The sequence below is a fragment of the Mustela nigripes genome, chromosome 5 (assembly GCF_022355385.1).
Source record: "Mustela nigripes isolate SB6536 chromosome 5, MUSNIG.SB6536, whole genome shotgun sequence".
Taxonomy (NCBI): Eukaryota; Metazoa; Chordata; class Mammalia; order Carnivora; family Mustelidae; genus Mustela; species Mustela nigripes.
The window spans coordinates 80165565-80191180 of NC_081561.1; the positions used below are offsets into that span (position 1 = coordinate 80165565).

The 25616-nt window shown below is 42.1% G+C and overlaps 1 protein-coding gene across 15 annotated transcripts in view; it reads right to left on the reverse strand.

Moving 5' to 3' along the window:
* Positions 1–729: 729 nt before the first annotated feature.
* EPB41L2 (erythrocyte membrane protein band 4.1 like 2) overlaps positions 730–25616 on the reverse strand; it is a 211351-nt gene continuing 186464 nt past the window's right edge. For 14 of the 15 annotated variants that reach the window (XM_059400722.1, XM_059400719.1, XM_059400726.1 and 11 more), the window contains 5 exons: positions 24019–24141; positions 22115–22213; positions 20519–20599; positions 16472–16581; positions 730–2004 (listed from right to left, as the gene is read on the reverse strand). In XM_059400722.1, coding sequence (XP_059256705.1) covers positions 16477–16581; positions 20519–20599; positions 22115–22213; positions 24019–24141 — 408 coding nt within the window. In that variant the 3' untranslated portion in view covers positions 730–2004; positions 16472–16476. The remainder of the gene's footprint in view (positions 2005–16471; positions 16582–20518; positions 20600–22114; positions 22214–24018; positions 24142–25616) is intronic. The other variant, XM_059400729.1, reaches the window with a different exon arrangement.

The window sequence follows — 25616 nt, forward strand, 5'->3', positions numbered from 1 at the left end:
CACTAAGGCTCGGCTTGCTGAGATCCGCTTCTCCAGAGAGGAGTGGTTTTTGTAATACTTCTGCAGGAAGTGAGAAAGACCTTTCATAAGGTGAGAGATAATTCAGTGGGGACAGATCCCAAAGCAGACAGTCATGTACGTTGGATTTAACACGCTCACTTTAAATGACTTGAGGAATCCTATGTAACATTTTAAAATGGAATAGACCCTGTTGGTCATTTGCTGTGTAATGATTTCAATGTGTAGAAGAAAATGGAGCACTTAATCCAAGGTGTCTGGGCAGAAGTTTCATAATGAAACACCCCGACTAGACATGGACACGGCCCCTTGGCAGAACCCATTCTGTTTCATACACTGAGGCCCACAGGACAGTAGAGCAAAACCTGAAGCAGAGGCGGGTTCAGGTGGTGGAACGAAAATATTTTCTGAAAACAAAAACAAAACATACACAGAGAAAACAAGCGGGATTTTCCCTTGGAGAATCTGCAAGGCAGTGGTGGGCACCGTGTACCCAGGCAGGAGGAATCCAGCACTCCGAACAACGGACGTCCGAACCTTCAGCGCTGCCTTAGCCATTTTGCATTGGTATGCGGGCGGCAGCCGCAAATTATAAAAGATTGAAGCAACAGGTTCTAAAAAATGCTGCATTTCACCATATAGTAAGACTTTCGCCTGAAAAGATCAGTCCAGTTTATTTTTTAAACCTTTGCAAAAAAGAGAAGTGGCAAGTTTAGAGAATAAACAAACTTTATTTTATAACAGTATTACAGAAAGCAAAATATCATTTAATACAACTTGAAGCTGCTATAAATCTAATCTGGCATCAGAACTATACATAGGGTCAAAAGCAAAGGAAAACATGTTCAATATCGTTAATAGGCCCCTATCAGGTCTCCGGTGTTGGCTGTAAGTGGTTTCACTTCCTTACAACCACCAAAAACACCACCACAGCCCCTGCTCCTCCCCCAGTGTCCTCAAACCTGTGTGAATCATCCAACTATATCTGAAAGAGATACACCTGCTCGATAACAGAAAGTCAGTTTTACAAGTACACAAGGAGGTTTAATACAAAGCAAGTGTGCTACACAAAGGGGTCAAATAATGGAAAGTCTTGAAATTTGGACATGTTAAGAAAGAAAGCACTAAGGTTTTAAGCTGCCTGAATTTTTAGTAGAAGGGAAGAAACAGTAGTTTCTCTTTTTCCTCCCTCCAGGTTCTGGAATGCTGCCGAAGAGCATGTGTCTGAGAAGCGTTGGCACTGTGGCATGACAGGGTCTCAAAACACAGTGCGTGGTCAGTGAGCTTCTTCGTAATTGTCCAGTCGGGAGCATCTCTGACTTTCAGGGGAAAGTCAGAGGACTGGAAAGTCGAAAAGGATTCAATATAAAAAACAGCCCCGATGAAATTCTCAAACATTAGAAAATTTTCAGGATGTAAGAAATGCTTTTAATCTGTATTAATATTTTCTCATACAGTATATTTACTGCAATCTGAAAACTCCGTAAATATTTATGGTAAGGATTCAGTGGGAAAGATCCGGAAGGCAGGAAAGCCACTATGGAAATTAGTCACAGAGTTTCCTTTCCGCACAACAGCACCTGTTCAAGTGAACAGCACCTTACCAGCATGGGGCTGGCTTTGTTCACTATCATTTGATCAAAATGAGTGATAAAATGCAGGTAGTTGTACACAAAGTAAACGGGAAACAAAAACAAAACTTCCTAATTAAAAAAAAAAAAGAAAGAAAGAAGAGAAGAAGAAGAAAGAATCAAGAATATTTAGAAGTGGTTATAAAACAAAATAATGTATTAAAATGCGAGGAAACAGTATAGACCAGAGCTGTTAAGGTAAGGTTTGGTTGTTGGCATTTTAATTCTTCAGGCTTCTGGTCATTGTTACCAGTCGTAGTATAAATTCGCTGGAGTAGTGGTGTGGCATTAGGACTTGGAATGATCAAAATTCTTCAGGTTCACAAAGTTGAGTGTTGTTTAAAAAATGGAATTTCTAGGAGGAAAATAAAGAGAGAGAAGACTTAAATATTCCCAAGACAGAGGCTTGAAAAACAATGTAAGTAATGTGCCATCCAATTCCAAGTCAAATGACCCACAGTTACCATTTGCCTCGTTCTACTCTTCTATTTACTCTTCTAGTCAATAGCACGTAGACCAGAAGACAAGCAGGAAAGTCTATGCCACCCCAGCGGGCCTTACACTATGTGGAGATCTGACAAGCACCAGAAACATACTGGCAAATAGGAACATGCACACAGAGTTAATTATAAAAGAGGTAACTCATATATCAACAGTCCCAAACAGAGAAACCCATGTAGGCTTTAACGTTAGATTCAAGTAGAGGAGGAAAAACAAAGTCCATTCTGACTTCTTTGAAATGAACAGAAAAGGGGCTGCAGGTGAGGAGAAGAGAATGGGGCAAGAGGCCAGGAAGTGAGACAGCGCAATGTCTAAGTGGGGGTATGCAGAGTATGGGGGGCGGGGAGCAAGAATGAGTGAGGACAGGATAGTGAAGAAATGGGCGTTATTGGAGAGAAGTAATAATAGGGTGAGGAATGGAAGGTTGGGTAAAAAATATTAGGTCTACTCTTTAATCCCAGACTGAGGAGTACAGACGTGATCAAACAGACAAAAAAAGAACTGAAGTCAGAAAGGGCATTCAGACGAAAGACCAGCTGTCGGTTTGCTGCAGTGATCCTGAGGTAGAGAGCAAGAGGCCGAAGACAGGTCAGAGAGCCAGGGGTTAGCGAGTCCACGTGGCACGTGACAAGCTCAGGAGAAGAGGAGGCGGGTTTTGAGGAAGGCCTGACATGGCCTGGTTTATGTTCTGAAAACAGGGCTGCAGCTTCAGTCTGATGAAGAGGCTAAGGCTGGGCAGGAGAGAGACAAGAGGGCCATGTAGGATGGCTAGGTGATGAGGACTCCGACTTTAATAAAACCAGGGCGAAGGGTGGATGGAGAGGCACCCTGTAGGAGAACTATTGGAGGGTGGGGACAGGCAAGAAAGTACCAGGGAGCGCGATCAGGTTTGGAGTCTGGGACCTCAGGACAGGCATAAAGCCCAGGTGAGGTCTTAGGACCAGGGATGTGCAGAGGGTGAGTGAAACTCATAGGTGAACTAGTCTTTACAGGTGTAAGGAAAAAGGAGGGGCATGAACCCGGGGGTGGGAGGGGAGGCCACAATCAGAGGGAGGGACGGAAGGAGGGAGGAGATAGGACTAAAATGGGAGTGGACAGGGAGGCAGACAAAAAAATACAGATGGTGCATCACCCCAGAGAGAGAAAAGGGTTTTGAGAAGGTAATTTTTCATTTCTTAGTTGAAGTTTTGGCATATGGTAGGTGATGGCAGAAGACAGTGGAGGGTGGTAATTAAGGTCCTTTCCAAGGGACACTGGCCCCCGAGTCAATTAGAATGCACATTCTTTTGGTTAGATTAAAAAGTCTTGTTTTCACAGAAAAACTCCCCACCACTGAGATTATCACAGATATTATTTTAGCCTCTTCATTATATAAGACAGACTGATTAATCAAATTCATTGTCTCTCACCTGTTGCCTGCTTTAGGCTATTTGGTTACTCATTAGGACTTCTGCTTGATTCTAGGCAGGCTATAGGGGCGGGCACAGGGCAGGGTGCGGATCAATGGAAAAAAGATAATGTCGTCTCTTTTTAGGTTAGTAGTTATGAACAGAAACTTGGGAATGGTGATCAGGGATGGATAAAACTACCATATCAAATTGGATTTGGGAGTTAGCTACGGCCTCAGTCATAGAATCGATCAGTCAAGATCTATTCTTGATCTTTGCGGGCTGGTTGCTGGGTTCTTGAACAGAGATACCACTTATGCCCAGCTTCTATTATAGAAAAGGAAGCCCTCAGGTTACCAGTGCCTGGAAACCCACAGAAAGAATGAGCTTAGGATCCTATTCTCCATTTCCTCTAGATTCCATGTCACATTATTTCACTGAATCTGTTTTCACCAAAAATAAAAAAAATTTCAATTTAGAAAAGAAAGCTAAAATTAAACTTGTTTCCAAGTCATTAGCAGACAAGTAAACAGGAATTAGGAGTGTGTAGGAACTGAATGAGAGATCTTGATTTCAAAGAGCTTCAACATTTATTGAAATATACGTGGAGAAAAAGACATAGTTACCCATGTAAACTCAAATGTCATTTACTTTCATTTATTCGCAATCAAACCACTAGAAAGAAAGAAACCAATTTCCTCCTCTGGTAATAAGTATTACAAATGACAACCTTAACACACTCTTAGAATTCCAAACAGTTTTTAGACTGAAAGAAAATTACATTTATTGTAATTTTAATGTTAAGCGCATTTTTTTCCTCTCTCAAGTGCATTTTTTTCCTCGTTCTTTAAGAAGCAGTAAATCAAGTGTAACTCTGAGCTAATTAGATATTCAGCATTTCAGAACATCCCAATTCCTCATGTCCTGGATAAATAGGGAATAATTCATCGTAGGAAGTTTATAATTGACCCATCCACCTCTCTTCTGACTGCTTTCTGTACTTAAACACATATAGAAATATATTCCTGCAAGTAGTAAACATCTAGGCTTTTGAGCTGGCAAGGAGAAAAGAAAAGAACCACCAATGCCATTGGTATACAAGCATCAGGCATTTACATGTTTTCTGTTCTGGCATGTATCTGTGAGAAAAATAAAAATCCCAAACCCTTCATATTTGTGTTTGTTTGTTTTTTTTTAAAGCCTGAATTCCTCCTCATATTCACAACAGCTGAACTTTTTTTTTTTTTTTTTTTGGTCAGTACAAATGGACAGGTATTATTAGGCTTTTCCTTTGGATGACATCATAATGTTCACCTGGAGTTTGGATAAGACCACAGCTTTGAAGTAAGTGGATTATATGTTAGGTATTAGAATTTTGGTCAAGTAAAAACAGAAGCCCAAACCACTGTTTCCATCGGTACCCCCCCACACACTACATACAATGTCAGTGAACATTTCTAACTCGCACAACCCCGTTCCCTAGCCTCTGTCCCCCTCTTTTGGTCAATATGGGAATAGCTCAGCGTGGTTGTCTCATCCAATCCCAGCTCTCACTCTAGATCTAAATTCCTCAAGGATATGTGCCTATTGCCCACTTTGCCCTAAGTCCTCACAGATGGTTCTGGAACACTCTGATTTATTTTAGTGTGCCTGAGGAGCAGTGGGAAATCACACTCAAGCACAGAGGTTCTGTGACTTCATTTGAAAAGCAGAGCTTCCGAGTTTCCAGAGATGGGGGCTCCCAGCATGGGGCTTAAGTTTGAGCATGCTCTTCTCCAGAAACTGACTCAGTAAACTGAAAATGTACACTCATGAAAAAGCACTTGACCCAAGCCACCAGAAATTCTGCCTGTAAGTGGTAAAGCACTTATCCAGAGGGGAGTCTCAATAAAAATGCAAAAATACGGCTTTCATCCAAAAATAATTAAACTAAAGCAAGAAACCGTAACATTTGTCTTTGGATTAAGTAAGATTCAATTCCCGTAGGGCAGCAGTATAGCCAGAGTTCTTGAAAATATGAAAATTTATGCGAGAGACAATCCAACTCTTTCCTAAATAAAAATGAGATCCATGCACTCAAGTGTTCAGTTTTAAATACAAGAGTTCATGGTTATGGGCGTCAGTTATTCCTAATGGGAAGCTTTCTTCCTTGGGTCTCCAATATGCACATTTGATTTTCACTTTTTACATAATTTCCATGGGAAGACAGGAGTCTTAGATCCAAAAATGCAAGTAGAATAAATTTCTATTGGGTGAGGGGTGGGGCGTGCCTGGGTGGCTCAGTGGGTTAAGCATCTGCCTTCTGATCAGGTCATGATCCCAGGGTCCTGGGATCAGAACCCTGTCTGGCTTCCAAGCTCAGCGAGGAGCCTGCTTCTCTCTCTCTGCCCCTCTCACTGCTCATGCATGAATGCACGGATTCTCTCTCAAATATTTTAAAAATTTTCTATTTGGTTAACCCAGGAAAGTCGATTCTTACAGTGTTGGTAGCACCACTGGTTCTCAGAGTGCTTGGCCGACCCTGAGGGTCACAGAGACTCTTTTTTCAGGGAGTTGTGAAGTCAAAGCTATTACATTAAAAAAAAAAAAAAGATTTCACAACCACACTAAGACACTAATTGCCCTTTTTGGGGTGTGGACATTTTCACCGATAGCGCAACAACAAGGGGGAACACACCTGTTAGCATCTTGCCACAGGTCAAGACGGTGGCACCAAATTGCACCAGAAGTCACTGGACTTGTTGCCACCATACACTCTCAGTGAAACAAGGAACAAAGAAGGCAAGCCAGCCTCACTTAAGGATGTCCTGGATGAAACAGAAAATTACTGTCTTACATCCCATCCGCTGAGTTCGTGTCTTTCTAACATTCTGGATAATGAAAAGGAAAATGGGCACAGCACACTCCTGCTGCATACGGAAGTACAACGGATGGCTAGAGAAGAAAGGAACGCTCGAACTGGGAATTGAAGAAGCCTTTATTTCATAAACACCTTTTTTATTTGAGAATTACTGATGGACAAACTGTTATTCTAGTAGGCAGGCATTTTCTTGACAATGAGGCGAGCCTGTCATCTCAAGGAAAACAACTGACCATGGACTTGTGGCCAGTGATAAAATTCAAGCATGCAGGTGAAAACTAGAATCTTGGGAGATTGTATTTTGGCCACCATGAGCTTGATAGCTTCCCGATATTGTTTTTTTCAAAGATCTTATTTGAGAAAAAGTGCGCGTGTAGGTGTGCATGCAAAAGCGAGCCAGGGGAGGGGCAGAAGAGAGGAGAGAGAGAATCCTCAGATTCCACACTGAGCACAGAGCCCAATGTAAGGCTTGATCCCATGACCCCATGATCATGACCTGAGCCAAAATCAAGAGTTGCTCAACTGAGCAACCCAGGTGGCCCAATAGCTTCCCCGTATTTAAAGACTCTTCCAAGGAGCTCTGTGACAACCAGTGATCTGTCTCAATCACTTTGCCTTTTGTAGGATTTGATATCATTGTAACCACACAGTACATGTGGCCTTTTCTGACAGGCTTCTTTTACTGATTATTTTGAACTCTTTCATAAATATTTTTAATTTGTTCTGTTTCATTTATAATCTGGTAAATTTCAATAATTTTTATTTATACTACGGTAACTTTTGGTATGTATAATTCACAGCAACGAAAGCTCTTTGGGCCCTTCGGCAATATTTAAGAGTGTAAAGTGTCCTGAGACAACAAAGTTTGGGATCTGCCTGTGGAGAGTCTGCCATCCCTCGTGTATCACCCTCCTTTCCTTTTCTCACAGATTTGTGTGCCTGCTGAATTCAGAGCGAAACATTAAGTCGAGTGTTTTCTTCTTTTTGGCCAAATGAAAAACAGCACCCATTCAACATATAGTTCAGGGAAATAATTTTGCATCGCTTATTTGGCCTGAACATATTAATGCTGTTAGGGCGCCTCTGTGGTCTCAAGAGGCTCTCGCGTGGGCTCTCATATGGGTCCGACTCACGTGTAGGTTTTGGACCAGGGTTCCTCCGCCACTGTCTCGGCCTCCTCTTGAGTGCCAACTATATTGTGCTCTTTCCAGCCCTGCTGGGAACTCAACACACAGCCACACGCGAGAGCTGTTCTCCCTGCCACCCCTGCCACTGCTTCTGGGGCAAGCTTCTTCCGCTCTGCGCACCTCTGCAAGTTCGAATCCCCTCCCGGCACTCTGCGGAGAGAGGCTTCCCTGATACCTTTCTGGGGAGGTCTCGGATTTACCCATCAGAAATTTCAATCAACTTTCACAGTCTTTCATCAAGGCTTTCCAAACACTACATTTGACTCTCTATGTTCTTTGCATTCAGGTTCTCATGGGTTCATCTCTTGCTCACCAGAGCTACCAGAGTGCCCCAAGCATGGTGTCGTGACAGGAGTCAGCACTGACGAATCTACAGATGAAGGTGCTAGGGACTGAGCTGCAAAGGCAAGAACGGAGAGCGGAGAGCGCAGGGCCTTGGGCGGGGGAACAAACAAACAATTGTATTTCACAGCAGGAAGCACTGTCACCAGTCTTCCCCATTACTTACACCTGCTGATTGAAGTGGAAAGTTTGCGGTTTCCTTTTTCTGTTCTTTTGTTAAGTAACTACATCTATCATATCCAGGGATGACTCTGCCTTCTTTTTTAAAATGGCTTTCCCAAATCGCTGAGAGCCCTGACAAAGGTTTCTACGTGTCTACCCGTAGTTAATATCTGGCCCTAAAGCCAGATATTCTGGTTCATTCTGCTAGGTATAAATCTCACGGGAATGTGATATGAGAGCATTTACAAACTCTTAAAGGTTCTTTTAAGTAACAAATGGACAAGAATAAGGTTACACTCAGTATACCGTATTCTAGCTAAGCCTGTATCGATCTTAGGTTCATAAGATAAAGAGATGAGAAAACATTTTATCTGATAAAGCATCAAATAAAAGTTGCACTTAAAAAACAGTATCAAAACCGTTATCTTTGGGGGGGGAGACCATATATGAACAGAACTCACCAAACCATATATGAACAGAACTCACCAAATATTTGTTTTGTGTTTTCCTTCAATAGAAGTTTAGTGGAACTCAAAAGAGTTCATCTCTAGACCCAAATCTCTAGATTATTAGTCTACACTATTTTTCTAACATCTTCAAATCCAGTATGTTATATTCTACTTATAGCACATCTCAATTTGGAAGAGCCATGTTTCAAATAGCACAGGTGAGGACTGGCTATCATACCTGACAAGTCTAGACACTCTACTAGCTCTAAGGCTAATGGAATTATTTTGATCATGAGAATTAAATAAATGTAGGGCTAACAGGTCCTCCAATGTAATCGTCATGGGGTCAGGAATATCTTAAACACACACTACTGGGTTACCACTGCAAAATTCCCTCCTAATGCCACCACAAATTTACACATTTAGAAAATAGTATCTGGGATGACCGACATTTGTGGTTCTTCAGACAGATGAAACTCTCTTGAGCTCCGCACATGGATGGCATTTAGGAGTCCTGAGTATAAGGGACTGATGACGATTACTTTATTCTCCAGGATTCTACTTCCTCATTGAAAAAGAGTTGTTGGGGGGCTGGTGGGGAGAGAAGAGGCTGTAATTTAAACTGTTTATAATAAAATATTCTTCTGATTTTCATACTTCTCCATATGCCCTCATCCAGCCTAAGGCATAATAAAGTCACGATCGCCACGCCCACCCCTCAGAGGCCAGGTGGGTGAACACGTGAGCAGGGAGATGGGGTACCCAGGGCCTCCTGAGGAGTCACAGGTGGCTCAGGAGGGCTCTTCTGTTGCCCGAGGGTGGTGCCGCCACCATGCGAGAGGGCAGGCCCAATGCCACTGGAGCTCCTGATGGTTCTGAAATCAGTTGGTGCCTTCCTGTTTTAGGCACTGTTCATTAATTCAAATTCTAAAAAATACTGTTTGGGCCAAAGAGACCAAACTCTGGCTGCGACCTTCATGCTTCCAATCTGTTGATTTTGTCTGGCCTTCGCCCTCCCTCCCCCAGCTTGGTGCTATTTTTAATTCTCAATAATAATGAAAAACTAGAGAAAATACAAAACATTTGGGATGAAAGGGTTAGTAACCTTAATAAATCTGTCCGAGATAAGATAATTAACACCTGAACAGAAAAATGGGATAGAACTGACAAATCAAAAGAAATAAAATTGTGTGTGTATGTGTGTGTGTTTGAGCCTCACTAGCAATGAAAACAAAATGCTCTTTCCTCACAATTAAAAAAGGAGATGAGGGGAACAAATGCTCTTTCCTCACTAGATGGGCAAGGATTTCTTAAATGTTTTATAATCCTTAGCTTCAGACAAACTGTGGGGCAATAGGGATGTTCATACACTGCAACTTCTTCAAACCTTTCAGGAGGAAACATTTGCCACGAAAACGATGAAATCCGTGCCCCAAAATGTACACACGAGTATGACCTTTGCAGCTGCGTGCTGAATTGTGACAACGGAGGAATAACCTAAACGCCCATTAACAGGGGTCACGTAAATCCTCACGTGTCTGTTCAACGGCTGAGGCTTCCAGGAAAGGTTCTCTCCCATGCACTGCCGGGGGAGGAGCAAACAGGCTAGAGCACAGAATCGACAGTCCCAGCTCGGCCCACAGAGGCGGGCGTGGGCGTGGATGTGTTCACACATACATACACTGTGAAAAGGGATTATCTAACTCTAGGAGCAGAGGAATTAGGGATCATTTACATTTTCTCCTAGCTCTTTTTAAAAATAATAATCGCTTCTGTTATTACCAGGAAAGAGAGCCCCAATAACAATAATTCTATTTGCAAAAACAAGAGTCGATAATAATCTTGCCCAAGAGCAAACCCTGGAGAATTTGTGACTCTTGTGCGAACAAGTGCACAACAGTGGTGGCGTCCAGTGCCTCTTCTGTGGGGTGGTTCAAATATGTTGGAACTGACTCATGGAAAGCACCTGTCAGATTTATAAACATGAAGCAGAACATTCCACAGCATGCCAAAGTGAAAAGTACCTGTGCCTGACAGCCACTAAATCTAAAATGGCTTTTCAGGGCTATATGTAAATCTGCATTTTAGGCTTGATTAATCTACATTGAAAACTAATGCTAATTTTAGGTACAAGACTAGTACAACTAGCCAAGGAGAATAAAATAAAAATGCAAGGCATGTGATATGCCTGAAAAACTCCTGGCTCTTGAACTGGAAGTCCACAGGCTGGGGCTTCTTCTTCAGATACAAAGTCAGGCTCATCAGGGCCCACACGGGAATAAGTAGCTCGTGATGAGCAAGAACTCAGTCTAGCCAATGTGGCTCTGTTCTCCTGCGAGTCAGTTAGACAGCAAATGCTAATTTCCTGTCTGGCTCTCAAGTTCATCTTGAAACTCTGAATATCACCCTGACTCGGAAATGTTAGCTTGAAGACAACATTATCTTATGTAGAAATTGGTATTCACAAATGCCCGATAGCACAGAGAGCTTCCTGAAAGTACTTTCCGTGTAAAAGTCCAATTTCCTCAACATGGGACAGGGCTCCATCCCCACTACCTGCCTGACGCGGCTCTGACCAAGTCCCAGGCTGATTCTATACCAACAATTCCAGAGGACGTGTTCACTTGATTTAATATTCAAGACTTAATTACTCTCTCCTTCTTGGAGTTCTCGTCTTCTGCAACTTTCGTGACAGTGTTTCCTCCGCATTTTCTTCCTATTTTCCCATTCCCCCTCCTGCATCTCCTCTGACCTGGTCCAGGGTAACATCCCTCAAACCAAAGGCTTCCTCACTAGGTGACACATTCAGATGACTTTCAAACCTCTACCTTCAGCTCCAAACCTGTTTTGATTTCTCTCAAAGCTCTTGGCGACCTCCTGGACCTCCCCATGTAGCCATTTCACGTGCACCTCAAACTCAACACCCCTGGGGAAGGATATTCCAATGTTTAATTTATTCCTAGGAGCAAAAATGGTTCCTATAGCTGACTCGATATGCTACAGCGTGCCTTGGAAACAAACTCTTCTATAAATTCTATTATCCTCAGTTCACAGATGGCAGAACTGAGGAATAGAAACGTGAAGAACTTGGCAGGTCACATACTACGAAATAGATTTGAACCCAGCAGATCTGCGATGCTGCATTTCCTCTTAACACTCCGACTATCTGGTAACTTTCCAAATAACCATGCCGTGTGCAGAAGACAGGCCCTTACAGATTCACTTCCAAACGTCCTCCATAATGCCATGGCAGGTGTGTTCTCCTACACTACCAAGAACAAAAAATAGAACAAAACCTGTGCTTTAAGACAACTGAGCTGAGAAGACTGGCCATGTTGCACAGGTCCTGTGAAAACCAACACCTGTATCCCAGGATTGAAATTACAGCTCCCACCACCCACTCATTTGCTCATGCCGGAAGCCTGGGATCCTCCCCTGCTTGGCCATCTTCTCAAATCACAAACTTACATATCCCCATGCCAACAGTCACCAAGTCACAGACCTCTATCCCCTTATCATCTCCCCAGTACACGAGGTGTTATGTCCCTTTGCTTCTCCAAGTAGAGCTGAACTCCAGCTTTTGGCTTGTAAGACTCTTCAGAGTCGGGCTTCGGCCACTCCCATCGCGCTCCTCCAACACGTGCCCTGCAGCCCAGACATGCCTGATTCTGCCCCATTCTCGGGAGCAGAGAACCAGCTCTGGCCTGGAGTGCCCCTTTCCGTGCCTTTCTTCCCTGAGCTATTCCTACTCCCCTAAAAGCTCCAGTGAGAAGCCATCTGACACCCCATCCTAATGTAGAGATCTTGCCTTTCTGTTCCCACCCAACGCAGCTCAGAACACATCCTCAAGGCAGAGACTGTACCCTGCTACCATGATTTACTGCTGAGTGCAGACCTTGTTTGGTGTGAACCTTCACGGTAAATAGATGACACCCAATGGGCATTCCGTATATACTGGTATAATCAACAACAACAACAACAAGAGTAAAATACATGAGCAGATGAGACACTGCTCCCCCATCATTTCCTCCTTTGGTGGCTCACACTTTCAGCTGTAAAGGAGGCCTTGTTTGCTCTTTATCCTACACATCAGTGACGACTCCAGGAGTCACTGGGACTTATTTGAAGTCTGGGTGCAGAAAGGGGATGGAGCCAACTGAAGCAAAGTCGCCAGCTCCCCATCCTGGGCTCATCCTTTCTGAGGCCTTGCAGCCCAAACCAGCAAGCAGGACTCTTCTTCCTCATGGGAACTCTTGAGGAGCACCATTCCAGTGGCGACAAGGCCACGGACGTGTTGTGTCTAGCTGCGGGCTCATAAACATGCATTTAGGATGAACTGGGAAGGGAGGAGTCCTTCTCAGAACACAGAGAAAAACAGCTACAAAGACTTAGTCAAGTACTCCTCTGAAGCATGTTTCCTTTCTCATGGAGTCTGTGGCAGCTCCTCTGGGCCTCCCCGTGGTCGGCACCCAGCTGAGAGTGGAAGCCCTGGGAGGCTCGGCCCTCAGTGGGTCTTCCTCCACCACCTTTCTGTGTACTGCCCTGGCCTCCCACTCTCAGTGCTTCATCCAAAGCTCAGAGCTCCTCCAAAGGAAGAGGTCAAGTCAGATCAGGAGGAGAACTTTTCATGTCAGAGAAGGGGAGATGGGGCGGCTACACCACCAGTAAGTACTTATTCTTCTTTTCTGGCGTTCAGTGACAGGCCTGCACTTGGCCTTGGCCCACCTGCTGCCTCTGTGGGACCCTGATGGGGCAGCCGGCGAGTAACCGATGCGGCACATGCACTCGTCCTCCCTGACAGGCACCAGCGAAGGAAAAGTCTTCGAGCACAAGCGGCAGCCAGCAGGAGGCGGGGTGCTGTGAGGACTCAGACACCGGGGTAACTCCTATTTGTCCTTCAGATCTTACCGCAAACTCGCTTTCTCAAGGGAAAGCTTAAATTTACAGCAGCGTAAATCTATTTGGTTCTCTCCTATCGCATTACTTCCTTCAGAGCATTTATCACATTTGCAAATTACATTTTGTTTCTTAATATTTACACCTCCCCTCCCAGACCGGATCCTTTCCCGAGGAAGGGGATCCTGTTTGTTTGTTTCCCAGTTTGACCATTTGCATCCTCAGTGCCCAGCTCTACCCTTGACACTTTGGTTCTCATGTTTTTTGGAATGGATGAATGAATTTTTCCACATTTATCTAGTTTGCTGGCCTTACATGCGAATTTACATTTTAACTGCCTAAATCTGTTTAGCAGGGCTGCCTAAAAAGGTGTCCTCTGAGATAGGCAAACTTCACAGGCTGTATGTGTGTACACGCATGCCCACTGCAAAAATGAGGAAAGGGTGCTAGGAATAACGGATATAACTAACTTACTTTAAAACTTATTAAAATGCCACAATGAAAGTGGGTATTGGTAATGCTCACATTGGCCACTAATTTTTGTCCTATGTTCCCGATTAACATAATTCAGGAAAAATACTTATAATTGCATAACACTGAATTTTCTCATTCGTTACTTATATTCTTAAAATATTATTTTATATTCTTATAATATTCTTATATATACTCTTATTATATTCTTATAGTAAGTCCTGTGAATTAGTAAAGGTGGATTGGACCAGCCCTGCTGACTTGCCCAATGTCACATAGTTTGAGATCCAGCAAGATTAGAGCACTTGATCTTCTGACGGCTAGCTAAGAGTGCTCAGCCTTGCACATAACAGAGCACATTTATTCAGTTAAATGGATATTTTGCTTGTGCTCAAATTTTAAAGATTTTTGCTTGTAGGCCTTTTGTACACCCTGTGTTGAAAACAGCATCTAACATATAAAGAGTAAGGTTGCTAGATACAAGACGAATATTAAAAAGTCACTGGTATCTTCCTATACTAGCAACAGCTAGAAAAGATTTATAATCTTTTGGGTTAAAAAATTATACAACTTTATTGGGAGACATTTAAAAATGCCATATATAAATGAAGAGGGATCTTTTATGCTTGTGGGGAAAAATACTTTACATCATAAAGATGTAATTCTCACCATAGTGAGCTACAAACCACATGCAGCTCTAATGAAGATACCACAGGGTCATCTTAGAACCCAACAACCTGATTCTGAAGTTTAAATGCAACGGAAAGCTTTAGCCCAGAATTGACAAGACACTCCTGAAGAAAAAAAATACAGCTGGGGATACCAAGATACCAAGACTCATTTTAAAGGCATAGTAATTTAGACAGTCTGGCATTAAAGCAGGGACAGACACACGGACTAATGGAAATTAAAGTGCTCAGAACCCCCCCCACGCACTGGCTACTTTTCAAGGAAACAAAAGTAAAAAACAGTGCTGTTTTTCACCACACAGAAAAACCAATTTCTTATGGATTAAGAATTGATCTGTGAAAGGCAACATTCAAATACCTGGATCAACAGTATCCCTAACACCCCGGGGTATGGAAAGAGCATAAGCCATAAAGGAAAGCATGATAATTGAACTATATAAGCTTCCATTAATAACTACACTTGATACCTCGATATACGAACAACTATACTGACCTATACTGAAAATAAAGGACAAACCACAAACCTGGAGATATTCACAACACATAAAAATTAACAAAGGACTAGTATGCACAATCTATGAAGATCAGTAAGAACAAGAAAGTCAGGTGTCATTTCTTATCAATCAGTTCAGCTGTTGCAATGGTGGGAGCCATGACCTCCTGTGACGGAAAAGCACTTGGCCTAACCCCAAGCTGGAAGATGTGCAGTCGTCTGTGGCCTGCCCTGTGGGCTATCAACCAGTGAGTGTACAGATCATTTTAAAAACAAAAAGATAATCTTGGTATACATGCTATGCAATAAAACTTACTTTTTAAATACATACATAATTCTGAACATTTCTCATTTCACTAGTAACTCTTTAGCATAACTTTTAATGGCTATGTTTTAGTCATCACACAGAAGCAGCATTAAGGCATAAGCAATCCTTACTGTGGACCATTTAGATTTTTATGCATACTAACAAAGATGTGAGAAATACTCTTGTAAGAAATACTCTTGTAAGCCTTTCTACACATTTCTGATAACACGGGTTTAAATGGTAGGCATGCTTAATGTGGGCTTTGCTAAACTGTCCTCCAGGAAGTATTACTAGTTTATAAAGCAGAAGAGTATCATTTTCTCTCTTACAACCTCCCCAACACAAGCTAAAAACGTAAACTTTGCCAGGCTTATAAGTGAAAACTTACACACTGAATTTTTAATTTGTATTGATTTAAACCATAATGAGGCTGAACATTTTTTACTTATTGTTCACTTAGCTTCTCTCTGGGTTACTGGATTAATCCTTTGCCCATTTTTCTACTTGAGTGCTTGAATTTTTTGATGAGACAGTAGAGTTAGTGATAGAGTCGTGATATTGACTCCTTCTCTGCCAGGTATCTTGAACTTTGTCATTTTATCCTTTAAGTTTTAAATTTTTATAGCCAAAGCCATCTTTTCCTTTATGGTTCATTCTCTGATATACAATTCTTTGTGTATATTTAAGGGAATTAACTCTACTCCCTTTTGTGCCCCCTATAGCAAAACTGCCTCATTTAAATGAAGGCAGTAGCACCCTCCTCAAAGGGTCACTGTGAACGTTAATGAAGAAAACTTACACTGATGTACTTGGTAGGCAGTAAAACAACACAGAAATGTCAATTACTAGCAGTTTTCAAAACATGGTGGTTAATAACATCACATTCCCATCGGTCAACAGAGTTTATAATTTTATGCAGGGAACGTAAGCAGAGGAACTTGGGCTAATGAAGTCTGAAGACTCATATGGACCACAGGAGACAGACAGCGTGATGGAGAAGTACGTTTCTTGTCACTGGGCAGGGCGAGGTGCATGAACGGCCAGGACAGAGGTCCCGGGCGATACAGCCTCTCTTACCTTCCTTACTCTTCCCCTTCCTCCAGCTCCGTTTCCTTGTGCACCACCACTCTCGTGACTGACATGTCCGGGTGCTGCTCTCGGGCTTCCCGGATGGCCTGGGCCAGCGCCTGCCAGGGGCAGAAAAGAGCGCCGTGAGCAGGGAGATGGCGGGGGGGGTCGGGGGGGGCTGCTTCGCGGGATGGTGGAACACACGGATGCCAATCAACCTGGACTCCATCTCCGGCAAACATGGTTTTATTGCTTTGAGGAAGCAGGGACATGAAATGGGCTCATATTCATTTTAGAGAAACTTCTCATTCCCCCCAGTTTCCATTTTCCAGGCTTTTCAAATAAGGATGCATGTAAGGGAAACGTGCAGACTCTGAAGCCCAGCCTTGTACTTGCATGAGACTTGGAGGAAATTCTAGGGCCCAGAATAATAAAAAGAGCAGCAGCAATGGGGACACACAGTCAGCAAAGTGAAGCAAGAGAGACCGCTCTTTAGCAAGTGTAGGGCTCTGTTTTACAGTCAAAAACCACCAAAGGTGCAGAGGTCAACAAGTCATGCTCAAGGCCATCTTGCTGCTAGGCTGTGGGGAGGGAGCAGGATGCCCCCCACTCTCCCCCCAACCACACACCTCACGGGCTCTTCCCGGACCAGACAGTCAGGAAGGAAAGTTTCTTTGTATTTTATCAGAAAGTAAACTATGTATGAGTGATGTGACAAAGTGGAAAAATCCTATTTTTTCTGAGGCAAAAGATATTTCAAGATGTCTTGGGGAGAAAGCGAAGCACCACAGAACATCACTCAAAATCTAGGAACGACGTCTAAAACAAAAAGAAAGTCTTCGAGGAAAGACAGCACCAGATCTCATATAGAAACTACACCTTTGAGAGCAGCAGTGTAATTTTTCCTATTTCTCTGGAATCATCTGCCTAAGGGGACGACCACATTTCTTACTTGCGGTATGCTTCCTGCCAGCTGAAAGGTTATGGAACAAAACCTGGAGCCTGAGTCCACACACACACAAAGGTACCGCTATAGAAAAAGAAGTTGGTTTTATACCCAAAAAAATTTTTACACAGAAGCTTGGAAGACACTTGAGGGTACTTAAATTTCCACTAGGGAATGAACTCTGGTGACCCACTGGTGTAAGGACAAGAGTGAGCTCAAACAGGGGACTCTCCCAGGAGAGCAGCACAACTGTCTGTTGGGTGGCGGGAGCAGGCAGGCTGGAGGGTGGGAGTGGGCTGGGGCAGGGGAGGAGGTTGGGAGGTGTCAGCAGGTATCTGTGGTGGGGACAGGAGACAGAGTACAGCCAAGTCACTCTGGATGTGTGTGTTCAGAGGGACGTGAGCGATTGGAACCAACAAAATGGACTACTCCACATCAGTTTCTGGAATCCAGTTTGGGAAAGCGACAGCTCTGATAGGAGCCGAATGTAGCTACAGACAGCTTGTCACATACTTTTTAACTCACGTTCATTACAAGGATCTGCCTACATTAAACCAGTACAAATGTCAAAGGGGAAATACAAATGATGCCCAAGGGAAGGAAACGTGTGAAACAGGCTCTAATTAGCAGAAAAGTAGGGAAAACCAAAAACAGTTTAATTGTCCTCAAACACATTTGAAATCCATGTACATTAATTCTGATCATTCTGTAATATCAGTATATGAAATTAAATACTGTGAAATGTTAATTTATGATGGCAACAGTAAAGACTGAGAAAATTCTCACATGCTCCTGCCAAACTGAGAAGTTATTTTACTGGAAAGAGTCAGACACTCTGGGGAGTTAACGCAGTGTCCTAGATCCCTGGTGCGGAGCAGAACGTCAGGATACACACAGGGTGAACTCCTACAAAGCCAGTGTCTCAAATAGCACGATTCCCTTTTTCCTATCTTGCTCAGAGGAAGGGTTTCTTTCCAATATTAAAATTCTTCTAATATACAGCAAGGAGCTGAAAAGGGGGTCAATGATATTCAAGTCACTACGTGATCGGCTTCTGTTTTTGGCAGGAAAGTGATTTCCCTCTAATTTTAAATACTTCCACGGTCTCATTACAGGCTGTAACGAGACAGGGAGTTCACGAGCTCCTGGGACAAGAATACCAGAAGCCACAAGTAAATGGACTCAAAACAGTTGATGCATCTTATAATTAAACATGAAAAAGTTATGAAAAGTCAAATACCTTTTCTGTCATGTGGGTATCTGCCCTCGGTCTGAAAATGTGCTAAAGCACCACATCACACAAACAAGGTCGTGTCCCTGCAGTCACAGGTAGAGCTGTAGGTTTTTCCTTAATCTAAGAGTCAGGAGTATTTTGGTACCTACATTTCGAACTGTGTTTTCTTTATTTGCTATTCAGAGGCAGTAAGGCCAAAAGACAAGAATGCACATTAACACCCAAGAGTAATCCTTGAAAGGAAAACATGGCATCAGAAAGCCAGAGAGTGCACAGGTTCAATGGAAAGACAAGGTGAAAGAAACAAAGGCTGGGAGAAGACCTTGATTTTCACTTTCCATCATGCCAAAGAACGTGGGCTCCCACCGCTCACACCATACGAATTCAATAAACACTGGCCGATCTAGAGTCCCAAAGGGAAAAAGAACAGTTTGACCGACTTAGATCAGAGGAGCTCAAAACTGTCTCAGCAGAGAAGAAATCCTCTATCTGGGGAACAGGAGACTTGGTTTCCACAAGGTCATTCATTTTCCCATGGCAAACAGACACAGGTCCTAGTCAACTACTAGGAATCTCTACTATAAAGTCCAAATTCAGAGTCAGGGCAACACTTTAACCTCCAATAGCTCTCAAAAAATAAAAAGAATAGATCAGGAAAGATGGAAGGAAAATCATGTACAGGGGTTTATAGAATGTAGTTTTCCTTACAGGCAGAGAATAAAATCTATTTCTCTCTGGTCACATAGACTTGAGTTTTTTTGTTTTTTTTCTGGGTTGTTTTTTTTTTAAATGAGTAGTTCTGTTCTCTAAAATTCTCTTTCCTGAGTTCAGTGTTGTGTTTAAAGCTGGGTAACTCTCATCTGTTCTGACTTCCCAGCTGAGATGGTCAATTGAACATTTCCTTTCCTTCAAGTTGTTATAAAAGAAAATAGCTTGGTTTCCTTTAAAGTAGAGTTCAAATCACTCAAAAAATGACAAAACAAAAAATTCACATCACTTGGGACTGCAGCCTAAAAGGAAAGCTACCCTCAGGGTGCCTGGGTGGCTCAGGCGATTGAGAGTCTGCCTGGGGCTCAGGTCCTGACCCAAGGTCCTGGGAGGGAGCCCTGCATCTGAGCCCCTTGCTCGGTGGTTAGCCTGCTTCTCCCTCTCCCTCTGCCTCCCCGCCAACTTGTGAGCACACGCTCCCTCCCTCTCAAATAAATAAAAAAATCTTAAAAAAAAAAGAAAAGAAATTAAATGAAAGCTACCCTCAAAGTCACCACCAGTCCCACTCGTCACCCGGTGGTTAAAGTCACGTGTTCTGCTCATTAACATTAGAATGGAAGCACAATTCTTTTAAATGAATTTCTGAATCCATGGAAATTCTCTACTTTGTAAGATACCTCAGATTTCCTTCTCTCACTCCTCAATAATAGTAATAATTAGGGGAAAACACTGAAGGGTAAAGAGCCCAAGGGAAAAAGAACCCAATTTTTCTAATGTTACAAAAAAATATATATAAGTTCCTAAAAGTAGGCATAAGTCAAACTGGAAGTCAACGTCATTAAACCGCTATTCATTTTTTTTTTTTTAATCCACGACTTGCCTTTAAGTGAGGCCCACGTGAATAACTAATGGAATCCTCTCAATTATTTGGATTCAAAAGTGCACCTGGAGTCAGTGGGAAATGAACAGCAATCCACATTTTATGCTGGTTTGGTGTTAGGAAGGCTGAAAGGCTGTCTAGGTCAGGAAGTGTCTTTATACCATGCTTAGGAGGTGGATTCTTTCAGGAGGCTCTGGGAGAAGGGATCTGACCCTGGGATATGACATGACGACACACACTCCACTTAGAGACATGGTCACTTTCAAAAGCAGAAATTCAGGTCTTTACCTGGTCATGATCGATGTCTGCATCTCCCGTGATCACGATGCGTTTCTCAATTCTTGTTTCAGATATTCCACCTTTCACAGTCTGAAGGTTATAAAGAAAATGAAAGGACAGAGATAGCAATCATTGAAGTATGTATATACCTAATGAGAGCAAAGAAAAGGGAGCACATCTAGATCTTCTGAGTAAGGCAATGAGCACTGAGTGGAGAAGATGGACATTCCGAAACTGTTTAAGCTCAGCAGAGATTCCTATTGTTAAAGTTGTAGCATCCATAAGTCTTCCTCAACTGAAAGCAACTAATTCATCGAGATTCAAGGGAAATTAAGGCAAGACAGATGCCACTTAATCCAAATGGTTCCTTTGAGACATTCCATTACAATTTCCCGGAGTTTCTTTACTCCCAATTGGCTAATTTGTTAAAAGAGGAAAGAAGAAATAATTCTTTGGTTTATGTAGAGTTACAAGGAATTCTAACAATTTAGGTTCCTGGTTTAAGTGTGGGAATTGCTTGATGTCATAGTTTTGAGTGCTTGATTCTCATAAAAATCCCCTGGTAATTTTGTTCATTTGGTTTAGTGCAGTAAGATAAAAGAAGACTTGGATCTGGTTTAAGATATAGAAGATACATGAGGGTGATACAAAGATTTTTGTTCAGTGATAGCTTCTGTATGTTACTATGCTGCCAACAAAGACCGTGTGGGCAGCCCTGGGACATGACAGAGGCCGAAGGGATCATATGGCTGTGATGCTGAACTACAAGCAAATACCACACAGTCCTGAGAAAGCACAGCTCTGATAAATTAGACAAAGTCCCAGTTGATAGCACTTTACTGCAAGAAACCAGGTTTACTGCAAGCCTAACTGGATAGCCTTTAAAATGAGCACGATACCATTTTGCATTTATGTGGCATTTTTTTTTAACTCACAAAGTTTCTGGCTGAAATACAGGGTGAGAAGGGTATAAAGGATACATTTAAAACCATCAGGCACCCACGGAATGGGAGAGATAGAAGTAAATCTGAGGACGGCAGCAGGTGTCAGAATCACCACAACCACTCCCAGGGTATCAGGAGATCTGGGGTGGGGCCACGGACTCACTTCTAACAAGTCCCAGGGAAGACCGATACTGCTAGTCTGGAGACCATACTTTAAGAATCACTGGTCATCTGGTGTTAAAACTTTGGAGAATGAGAGAATGATCTGAAAAATGCCCCCTATCCAATATATGAGCATCTTAAATCAACGAAGGGAAAATTATATATTTTGAACAACTGCTTGAAAATTTTGAATGATGGTCTTCATTCACTTGCTTCAGTTGGGAGGGTTCATTTGTACTTACCAAACTTATGCTTCTACTTCTATGATACTCTCTCTCTCTCTCTCCTGTAGCTGGCTGACATACAGTTATTCATGACATATTTTTATACCCTTGTACTTTATAAAAATACATTTGTCAATGGAGTCCAATTCTTGGATACTTTAAGTCTGGCCACTTCTAATCCACTGGCACAGTCTATTACTTTGAAGCTTGTGTAGGAACAAAGAAACGATTCAGAAAGGATCCTGTCTGCAAAGTCCCACCCTGGATTGCTTTACCTTGGTGATATGTGTTGTTGTCGTTGTCGACACGGACTCAGATGTGATGGTTTGTGCCGTCAGTAATGTCCCCGAGTCACCACCGGCCCCGCCATCAATCTTTGGATAGTTGGAGAAAAAATACAAAGTAATGCTTAATTTCCATTATGTTGTCAGAGACGACCCCTCCCCATCGAATATGCATCTTGTGAAATCTTCGAGGTCAGTAGAAGAAGTTATCTGCCTATCCTTCGCACGTTTGTAGCAGTGATTTACTGAGCAGGAGGCTGGCTGGCCTTTAAACAGAGTAAAGGCAAAAACTCAATGCATGTGGGAAAGCAAACCCCCTAGGAGGGAGGAAAAAAAAAAGGAAGAATCAAGTAGAAGACGGGACTGAGAGCTACAGGGTCACGAGACAATTTGACCAAAGGCTTTTTGTAGAAGCTAGAAAAAGAAACTAGAGAACCAGACAGAGAAGTTTCCACAGCGAACAGAAAGGCTGAGTTGTTTTTTAAGCACAGGTGGTAAAAACAGATAAACGTTTTCGCATTTACGAAGCCATAGAATCTGACTAGGATAGACTAAACCTGTGTGCTTTGGTAATTTGCTTATCTCTAGTAGTTTTTTTTTTTTTAATAACATTGTTCCTGTAGTAGTTTTTCATGAGCATATATGGGTACATGGATTTTAATACGCATGCATGCATGTGACCTGTCTCTACATGTATCATCTATAAACCCCATGCATATATCTAAATAGGTTTGACTTATTTGCTTTGATACTAAAAAAGGTAGAAAGTTCTAGAGTTGACCAGGTGAAATACAACACAGATTAATAGCCTAAGAGTATATGTGAAGATCACCAAACATACTTGTCTCCCATTTCCTGCCATTAACACAAGGAAATAACCAGAAAGCCCGGAGCCTTGTAGACTAAGTTATGGGGAAATTTCTCTAAATTTGAGTCCTGCACCTGTATTTTACTGGGGCACTTACTGTACTACAGACATATGAGCACATGCTCTCCCACCACACCCATTCATCAGAAAGCTGTTTAGGTGGATCTCGGCACATACGTGGATAACGTGTCTAAAATAATTTTGAGAAGTATTTAAACATACCCACATTAAACCTCTTAAAAAAGATTTTGAGAGAGGTCAATAATCTGCCACCCTCCACCACGGTACAATTCTACTATAGAATACTAAACTTCTCAGTCGAGAAAATAGTTGTATAAATTTCTAAACAGTTTTATTTTGAAATAATGAACGCTTTCCCCTTTTTATTACCCTTAAGATTAGATATCTTAATACTTATTTTAAATCTTTACAGAATCAATGTCTGAATAATGTCTAAATCAATGTCTAAAATCAAATACACAAATCTGATAATTATTATAACACACAATATTATATTTACATAAGATCGACAACATGTCTTCAGAAAATAATCCCACATGAAGGAGAAGCACAGGTGTGTGTGTGTGTGTGTGTGTGTGTGTGTGTGTATACACTTGGCAAGTAGGAGTGAGCTGACTGGATCTATCTGCACGGACTTGGGGGTGGGGGGAGCCTAAATCTTATTAATCTGCAAATTACATCAGATCCAATAAACTTCGTAAGATGATCTGATTCCCAAGTGTGTATCAACATACCCGGAACGACTTATAACATGGACGAGATTGCTACTGTCTGTCCTAAATGATCCTGTGTAGGGATTCTGTATAAGTAACCCTGTTACTTATACCAACTTGACGGCAGCTCTCTGTTGTACTCTAAGAAGCAATAGAGCAGGTTCAAGTGCAATGAGGACACCAAGATACGGGAAGCTGCATCAAGGTCAGAAACACGTAAACTCAAAGACAAATTAAAAACAGACACAAAGTAAAAAAAGAACTCAAGTAGTCCAAATCTAGAGTTTTTGTACCTGTGGAGACTCATATGTGATGGTTTTGGTCTCAGTTTGGACAATAGGGACTTCCTTGGTGGAGATTTCTGTTCTTTGTGAGGCATCAGAAATTGTTACCATCTCTGTTTTTACCACTGGTGGCTGAGGTGGAAAGGAAGGGAAAAATAAATTCTAGAGATCATGAAGTAAAAGTGCTTAATGGAGCCTTCAAAAATAATTATAAAAAATATATCCAAACACACACTCATGCACAAAAGTAAAGATAAATAAAAGACACAAAAGAAAAACACTCTCCTTCAAATATCGTGTGTGTGTGTGTGTGTGTGCGTGCGTGCATGTGTGTGTGTGTGTATGAAGACAAAGCTAACATAATGGTCCCCTAAATTATGGTATACTTCAAATTACCATGTTCCCAATTATATGTCAATGTGGGGCGCACAGTGACATAAAAGCTTTAGCTTTGGGGCAAGTTATAACAAAATGGAAAAGAAAACAAAATGGAATGAACTATGTAAAGTGACCGGTCTCAATTTTTGCCGCAGTTTGGTTTGCCACGCGGTTTGTATGAAGGCTCATTGTCTTCAATTGGTACATCAGCTAGGAAGACCAAGCTTTCCCCCAAAAAGAGTCTTCTACCCTACCGACAAAGAGATTGTACTTTAAGAATATCTTCAAGTATGATTTTTTTCAGTTATACTTGTCTAAAACTTGCAGGGCTTCTTCTGTGTTCCATAAGTTAAAATATTACATCCAGAGTTAATTCACCAACACTGCGTTAAGGCTTTGAACAATGCAAACATTAGAGAGCAGGGTCACAGCCTGTTGGCACTGTAGTCTGTTGAGTGTGTAGGTTTAATATAACACCAGACCATACTACTACCAAAATACTACAGAACTTTGAGAGAAAATTCCCAAATGTAATTATTTAAAGAGGAAAAACTGTATGTTAAAAGCAGAAAATAATAGTTCAGAGCATTCAAAGACTCTTGAAATATCTTCTCTGAAGTGAAACGGGAAGTTTAAAATATAGTAAAAATTCATTTAATTATTTCAAGCGAAAGTCACTTCAAGATTTTCCAGCCCATCAAAGAGAGTAACTATTAGGATAATGCTTATATTGTGGGCATTTACTTTTAGAATTAGAAGTCTCATTGAGATAAACCTTCTCACAGCATAACTCTGACTCCCAGTTCAGAGATACCCACACCTCATGGCTGAGACTTAATTTACCAGGAGTGTGGAGAGTTCTCTTTCTTAGGGAGAAAAAGTTAAAGACTCCCATCCAATATAGATAATCCAGGAAACAGATGATCAACTTGCAAATCATCTAGAACTGTTGGAGGATGGAATGAGAAAAGTATCCTCCTATCAAACAGGCTAGCCTCTGGCTGCTCACAAGCAAAGAAAATGCCCTTAACCAATCCATACGCTCTCTGTAATCTAAAAACAGCAATCACAGTGGTATTCGAGAAATAGGTTCTCATCACAGCCGGACGCTGGACTCCGAGCACCACGGTAACTAGAACCAGCTGCCATTTCTGAACATCTAAAGCTGGAGGGAGAATCGGCCAAAAAGTCAAACCCAATCATGAAAAGAGAAGCCACACGCGCACACT